An 8,439-nucleotide genomic window follows, 5' to 3' on the forward strand; every position below is an offset into this window, starting at 1 on the left:
CACGACAGTCTAGCTAACCTGGAGAAACAGGACAAAGGTGCAGAACAATCTCACCCTCACAACCAAGCGGAGTCGAGTACGAATTACCATGGCAAGCGCTCGCGCCCCGATATCTTCCGCTCGCGGGTAGCTTGGGACAAAAAAAAAAAAAAAAAAAAAAAAAAAAGCCCCGGCTGCGTGTTACGTCATCACTACGCGCTCGTTAGGTTTCTCCGTGCTATTTTGGAAGGTCCCGGCCCGGCTACCGTCGAACCACGCCAGAAATTTTTTTTTTTTTTTTTTCTCTGCAACCTTTGTTACATAGCGCCGAGGCTACGAGACCGTAAGTTCTGAGGGAAGAAAGAAGACGAGCGAGCGAGTGAGCGTTGAGAGAGATGCCCCAGCATAGTCTCCACCTCGGAAGCTCCCTGTGTTCTCAACCCTATCAGCTTCCTCTCAGCTGGGACCGCGCCGCGTCTACTTCCGGGCGGGTGCCCGCCAGCTCGGCCTCCGCCGCTCCCCTTCTTTGGCCCCTTTGTGTCCCCGCAGTGTCGAGGCGCGGGCCCTGGCAGGTCTTTTCTCGAGGCAGGGGACACCGTAGCGCAGGGAAGCCCTCTCTGTAGACAGGCGTGAGGCCTGCTGGGGGGTCAGGTTGGGGAACGCGCCTGCGAGTGCTGGGGTAAGAGGAGGTTGCACGAGGGTCAGCTCGTGGTTTGAGTAAGGAGGGGGCGGGTGGGGGAGGCGGACGCAGGGGAGTGAAAAGCAATGGAAGATTTTAAAAGACACCCCTGTCCACCTTCTCATCGGTGTGGCCTAACAATGAAGCGCAGCCGTAACAGTCCCGAGCCACTGGCATGTTTGCGGGCCCATTATTGCCGTGAGAATGAGCTGCTGTGGCTTTGTATTTTGTGTTGTTTTCATGGCCTTTCGTCTTTATTTTTTCCCTTCAGATAGTTTATATAAAGCCCCCAGCCCCCTAGGGTGGTGGTTTCTACCAATATGAATCTTTTCAACTTGGACCGTTTTCGCTTTGAGAAAAGGAATAAGATTGAGGAAGCACCCGAAGCAACCCCTCAACCCTCCCAGCCTGGCCCTTCTTCACCCATTTCTCTTAGTGCTGAAGAGGAGAATGCTGAAGGGGAAGTTAGCAGGGCAAACACTCCTGATTCAGATATAACTGAAAAAACAGGTGAGTTCCAATGTTGCAAATTGATGTAGCATCGAGGAGTATTTTGTAATACTTGCAAGGCAGAAGGGATTCTGATTTTTATTCTTGATGTCATACATATTGATGTATTGTCCTCCAGCGTGCCCTTTTAAGTACAGCTTTGGGACTGTCGTACGCACCACGTCCCTTCAAGTGAGCACCTGTCAATTTTTGCTTCATTTTTATATGAGTTCTTCGAGTAGGGCCCAGTGATGGAAGTTGAAATCAGAATTTAGGTCACCCTTAGGTCAGAATTGTTGCTACTGGAAGAGGAATGTTGGTGATTCAGTCCTATGACAGATTTTGAGGCTATTTTTCATTTCATTCCAGTATCCCTTCAAAAAGTATTGATCACCTACTATAAGCTAGACATTGATCAAGGTGCCTCAAGACAACCTCTTATACACAAGTGAAGACCAGATCATAGTCTTATATTGTCTCCACCTGACTTCCTGGATATCCCAGAATGCAAACGAATACTTGGTATTCTTGTGGTGAATGAACCATTTTTATCCTAATCGGCGGATTGTCACAGGCAATAGCATTTGAGAATAAGCCAAAATTTAAGATTTCCAATCTGTGTTCATTGAGCAGTTGACAATTAGAGGAATATATTTGAACTCTCACTGTGTTTTAGGCATAGTGCTAAGTGCTTCGGTCTCTGTGATTTAACTTGCACAATAATCCTACAAAATAGGTAATAATAATTCACATTTTGCAGAAATGAAACTCAGAGGTTATTAGGAACTTGATGGAGCCTCAGCTTAAGTTCAGGCAGTCTGATTCCTGTGCATAAACTCTTAATAATATACAGTTTCTTTCTTTTTTTTTTTTCTGACCACTCATTCATCAGCCATACATTATACAGTTTCTTATGAAAGGTGAAAGGAATGTTGGAAGTTTTGTTTTAATGTTTACTTCAGTGATACTTTTTTTATACAACACTCAGTATTTTTCACAAGCAGCTTTTAAATTAATGTATCCTAAAAGATTGGTAACATACATGTCTTGGTATCTTTTTGTTTTCCACTATTAAATGTAACAGCGATGGCAGATTCCTTTCAAGTTATTAGAATAACATTTTTAAATACTTTGGTGTAATTGGAACTTGGTAGGATGATTGGTAGGTTGGATTAAGAGATAATTAGGAGTCAGATTTCCAAAGGCTTTGATTATCTAAGGAGTTTTGAACTTGTCTAAATGCTGTAGGGAGTAACTGAAGGATTATTTGTTTGTTTGTTTTGAGACAGGGTTTTGCTCTGTTGCCTGGGCTAGAGTACAGTGGCATCATCATAGCTCACTGCAACCTCAAACTCCTGGGCTCAAGGGCTCCTGATGCCTCAGCCTCCCTACTGGCTGGGACTACAGGCCACTTAGCATCACTACACCCGCCCAGCTAAGTTTTTCTATTTTTGTAGAGAAGGGGTCTCTTCAGGCTGGGTCTCACTGTGTTGCCCTGGCTGGTCTCAAACTCCTGGCTTCCAGTGATTCCCTCACCCTGGCCTCCCAGCCTCCCAAAGTGCTAGGATTAACAACTAAAGGATTTTTTTTTTTTTTTTTGAGACAGAGTCTCATTCTGTTGCCCTGAGTAGAGTGCTGTCACCCTAGCTCATAGCAACTTCAAACTCCTGGGCTCAAACGATTCTCCTGCCTCAGTCTACCAAATAGCTGGGACTACAGGTGTACACCAGGCCCAGCTGAGTTTTCTATTTTTAGTAGACGGGTCTTGGTCTTGCTGAGGCTGGTCTCCAACTCCTGAGCTCAAGCGATCCTCCCACCTCGGCCTCCCAAGAGTGCTGGGATTTATAGACATGAGCCACCGTGCACAGCCAACAACCGAAGGATTTTAAGCACAGGAATGACATCCCTGTGTTCATTTTTTCAACGGATATTTGCATAACATGCTATAGTTAATATCTGAACATCCCGGTATTTTAGTGCTTTTCCAGTGAATACATTTATGTGTTTCTTAGGTGGTTAGACAGGGCAGGGAAGGCCAAGGAAGTCCAAGGTGTAGGCGTGGGATTTTGAGTCCCTAGAACCTCTGCTTCATTTTAGTTAAATGTGAAACATTGGACAAAAAGTCACTTAATATCCGTGGTTCACAATTTATTCCTAACAGTAAAAGAACTTTGTACACTGGATTTCAGTGGCATGTTTTAGTTACTTATGAATATTGGTAATGTGAAATCCTTAATTGCCTTTTGTGATTAGTAGATTTTTTCTGCTTTTTTCCCTAAGGATATTCCACTCCTCTACACTGGGACATACATAAATTTCATACGTAAGTTTCTCGTATAAACTGAGCTTGCTTGGGAAATCACATGGTCAGTCTTGATGACATTAGGAAATAAGAAAATTAAGTTTGTTCTAGGAATGGTGAGAATGTATCCTCATAGTGGAGCACTTTAAAAAAAGATTGTTATAAATGATATTGTGAATTTTGCAGAATCTTATAAACTAAGACTGACAAGTTTAGACTTTACAGTATAGGTACTAGGCGTCCATTAAAGACTTCATGGATAGAATAGCAAAGTTATTTTATAAAACAATCAGTTTAGCAGTAGTGACTACTATACATTGATAGAGGGTAGGGTTTGAAGGGAAAGAAATCACTTAGGAAACTCTTGTAATCTGTTGATGGCTGTAGCAATTGAGAAGGAGATGTGAGCTATTTCAAAGTAATGAACAGCAGAGTTTTACAAGTAGACCCCTGGTAAGAATGAGATAAGATGAGTGTTAAGATTTTTAGTGTAGGTAATTGAAAAAAAAAATGGTAGTGCTATGCATCAGAATAGATAGTAAGTACCCATTGTAAGCCATTGGGCAGGCCTTTAAGAATTCAAATAAGAATCAAAGGTCCTGCCCCCAGCTACTAAGGTAATTTAGCCTGGTGGAGGAGGGAAGGAGGGAGGGAAACAATTAAGTGTTGAACCTGTGGAGAGGACAAGATGCCCAAGTTAGATTTAAGGTCAGGACTGGAGGTGGAGATTGGTGAATCATCAGTAGAATGTGACTATTGACTTTTCTTCCTTTGTCATCATTTGGCAACTTTTCATGCTGCCCTTGTGGGATAATGCTATATTAGTTTATTTACAGTAGAGTGTTAGGATCTAAGTCATAGGATAGAAATTGTAGTCAAAATTACCCGTAATCACTCTTTTTCAACTAATCCTGATAGTTTACCTAATACCAGTTAAGACTTCATTTCCTACCACTCTCCTTCAGTTGCTGTGCCACATTGTTTCTTGAATATTCCAAGTGAGGTTCCACGTTTGCTTCTTCCCATTCGCTGTTCCTTTTCCCTGGAAGACCCTTCATGTTTGTATTTGCATATGACTCAGTTCCTTCATTTCTTCTTTTTTTTTTTTCCCCCTTCATTTCTTTAGGTCTTAGTGAAATACCACCTTTTGAAGAAGGCCTTCCTTGATCACTCTGAAATAGCAACCCACCCTGCCCTGTCCCACCCCAGCTTTACACTGCCATACTTTTCTCCATAATATTTATCACTGTCTGACATTACATTGTGTATTTGTATCTCCATGTGAGAGCAGAGACCTTATCTATCTCTTTCACCTGTTCATCTCCATTGCTCAGAACAGAAACTGGCATATAGTAGGCCCGCAGTAAGTGTGTTAAAGTAAGGATTATTGCATGATGAGCAGGTGATACCAGTACTTTTTAAATATTTTTAAATATCCCTCCTCCTTTTTATGACTTTGAAACAGTCCCCTTAGCCATCAGGCATTCTTTAGCCATGGATACTTGACTCTCCTTTTGGTACAGGACAGGATCCCTAATGCTCAAACCAGCCTTTGAATTCGAAGGGAGACACTTAACCTGTGCCCCCTGATTTATTTCACTCTCATGGTACCTAAAGTTATCAATTATTGTTATTTTCACATCGTTTCTCTCGTTTTCTTTGGCTTTGGCGAGCACAGTGGATTGGGGGGGTTAAAATAATGTCAGATGAGTGAGAGAGGAGAGAGCCTGCTATATTTTATGCATGAAGAATAAAACATGAGTGAAGCATGATCCTCAGAGAGCACCAGGAGAAAATGACATGTAAATATATAGTTAAAATATTGCGATATGATAAACCATATAATGGGGCAGAATATTAAGCAAAGTAGGATCACAATATGCGATTCACAGATGCCTATCTGTTCTTCCTTGAGAGGATCACAAAAAGTCACAGACCACCTTTGGAGTGGATTCTAAACAATGGAATCATTTTTTATTGGGAGAACAAATGGTGGAAGGGTTCAAAGTACATACTTTGTTGAAGAGTCTGACATGTATTATGGAGGATGGGGGGATTAGGTATGGAAGAAGAGGTTTTGGACAGCAGAGATGAAGCTGAAAAGGTAGATACGTAAACTGCTGGATTGTGCGTGGTCTTTATATCCTATGCCAGGGTGGATGGATCTTATTTCATACACACTGTAGAGCATTTCAGTGTGGAAAACCCATTAATGAAGCTATTGTATTAATTGAAGCCTCAGTGTAAGGAAATGACTCTAGTAGGGATGACAGAGGAGGCAGTTTGGGGGAGTTTTATGAGACATGTATTTGCTAATATTAGTGTTTGGTGATCAGTTGAATGTAGAGGATTTAAAGATAACTCAAATGTTCCTTGCTCGGACAGGTGGGTGATTGCCACCATCAACTGAATTAGGAGGTCGGTTTAGGAGAAAGATGCTAAAACATGTTGAGTTTGCATTACTTGACATATTTCAGCAGCAAAGTAGTAAATGGTTAAACATTAGAGTTTGGAGCTTAGAGAGTGGTCTAAAGCTTAGAAATTAACTTAAGAGTCAACACTGTGGTAGTTAACAAAAACATGTCCTAAGAAACATCATCATTTGATGATGCACAAAGGCATGGAAACCAATGAAACATACAAAGGATGACTAGAATTGCCACAGAAAATGATAGTACCCCAGAAGCCCAAGAACACAGAGTTTCCAGTTTGTATGTAGATAGAGATCAGGAACAATGCTGTAGAGAAGTCAGGTTGGATGGAGACTAATCAGGGACCACATTCTTGCAAATTGAAAAGTTACTGTTAACCTTTAACAGACAGCTTCAGTAGAATGGTGATGAGATGGAGACTACTCTTTCAAGAAGAGAAAGAGAGAAACTTGATGGGGAAACAGTGTCAAGATGTTTCAGGATTGTTGAAAATTGAGGACGTTTGTTAGCTAAGGGGAAGAAGTTAAGGGAGAGGGAAAGACTGAAGGGTGGGAGGTATCTGAGGAGAGGCATCAAGGGGATAAGAACTGAAGCACAGTTGGATTATTTAGCATGGCAAAGGAATAGAGACACATTTTACCTGGGGGGAAATGGAAGGAGATAAAAATAGATGAGTTTATAGATTATTTTGAAGTTGGAATGGAGGAAAGCGTTAGTGTATGCTTGATGAATTTATTGTCTTGGTGTAATAGGTTCAGTCCTCTAAAGTGGCTGCCGCTTCAAGGTGGTTGTCATATTGAAAGTAACAGTTGTTAGTAAGTGAGAGGCATTTAAAAAACTATACTAGTTCTCAAAAGGATTTCCTGAGAGCACTGCTCTACCACATAAAGATTGTATGATCTGGCATAAGACGTCAAGTTTTTGGACTTCTCTATTCTTTGCCTGGCTTTACCTAGAAGTTTCACTGCAGTCCTTGCCAGCATTAAAAGTGGATATGATCTGATAACAGAGCCGAATGTATCATTTTAACTTCACAATTCTGTAACCACTGGGCAATACTCCTTCTGTAGGTACGCATGGCCAAGTATGAGCCATCACCGTATCTGGAGATAGTCATTCTGATTCCTTACTGTGTATGTTAGTTGAAAAGCAATACTTGTGAAAAGAGTTAGTGCTGAATTGTTCTGAATAGAAAATTCAGTAAGTACTTATACTTACGTAAAAATCTTAAGTGCATTTTAAATGTACATTTTTTGTCTCTTTTTCTTTGTCTTTACTTTCCTTGCTTATTGTTTTCTTTATAACAAAAGGTTATATAAAAAGTTAAGTGATACAGCATTGTGTAATACATAGTCTTTGATCCTTGTTTAGTTTTGGTGTTTATTCTTTCACGTATTTTTTCTCTGTGTATAGTTCAGGTTTTTGATTCTTGAACAAAAATATCATTACATTACATATATGTTGCAATGCAACTTGCTGTTAATTAAAAAGTAGATTTTTGTGAGAGACGGAGAAGAGAGAGAGCATAGATTTTTTTTACACTTTATATGTCAGTCCATATAAAACATACCTAAATTTTTTAAATGACTCCAGAGTATCTTACATATATGTGTTATGATTCATATAGCTTCCTATTGAAGCTATATTAGTAATGTAGGGTTTTTTCTTCAGTCTTTTTTGATATCAAAAGAATACTGTAGTGACCATCCTTTTACACAGATGTTTTTACATATGTAGAATCTGTGGGAAAATGCCTGCAAATGGAATTGTCAGATTAAAGGGAATGTAAATAATATTTTAAACAAAAATTTTACTAGGTTACACCAGGCTACAGCTTGCTACAGCTTGGTTTTCTTTTCTTTCTTCGTCTTCTTTTTTTTTTTTTTTTTTTGAATTGAGACAAGGTCTTGCTCTGTTGCCCAGGCTTGAATGCAGTGGCTTGATTGAGCTCACTACAACCTCAAACTCTTGGGCTGGCGTGATCCTCCTGTCTCAGCCTCCCAAGTAGCTGGGACTACAGGCATGCACCACCACACCCAGCTAATTTTTTTTATTTTTTTGTAGAGGTGGGGTCTTGCTGTGTTACCCAAGCTGGTCTCCAACTCCTGGGCTCAAGCAGTTCACTCCATTGCTGGGATTATAGGCATAAGCCACCGTGTCCGGCTAGTTTCTGTGTTTTTGATAATAGCCAACCTGATTGGCCTGAGTTGGTATCTCATTGTGGATTTTGTGTTGATTTTTAACTTTAAATTTCATCTGAAACTTACTTTGTTATAATGATTGAAGAAAGGGTGATACAGTTTTCTCCTGTGTTTGTTATTTACCAGTTACTAGTCACTTGTCCCAGAACCATTTATTGAAAAATTCTTTTTCTTACATTAAGATATTGTCATTACAGTGTAAATTCTCATGTATATTTGCATCTTTGGGGCCATTAATCTGTTTCTTTAATCTTAATTTATCAGATTATTTAAATTCTTATAGTGTTGTGATATATATAATGTATTCTAGATTTTGATTGGTTTGTTTTTTTTTTTTTTTGAGACAGAGTCTTGCTT

General features: G+C 40.1%; 1 protein-coding gene across 1 annotated transcript in view; it reads left to right on the forward strand.

Moving 5' to 3' along the window:
• The first annotated feature begins 234 nt into the window (after positions 1-234).
• Positions 235-8,439, forward strand: part of SMARCAD1 (SWI/SNF-related, matrix-associated actin-dependent regulator of chromatin, subfamily a, containing DEAD/H box 1) — a 125,260-nt gene continuing 117,055 nt past the window's right edge. The window contains exons 1-2 of the mRNA XM_012647159.1: positions 235-322; positions 930-1,168. Of these exons, the coding sequence (XP_012502613.1) occupies positions 979-1,168 (190 nt within the window). The 5' untranslated portion in view covers positions 235-322; positions 930-978. The remainder of the gene's footprint in view (positions 323-929; positions 1,169-8,439) is intronic.

Source organism: Propithecus coquereli, unplaced genomic scaffold, assembly GCF_000956105.1.
Source record: "Propithecus coquereli isolate 6110/MARCELLA unplaced genomic scaffold, Pcoq_1.0 Scaffold26, whole genome shotgun sequence".
In the NCBI taxonomy this organism is placed as follows: domain Eukaryota; kingdom Metazoa; phylum Chordata; class Mammalia; order Primates; family Indriidae; genus Propithecus; species Propithecus coquereli.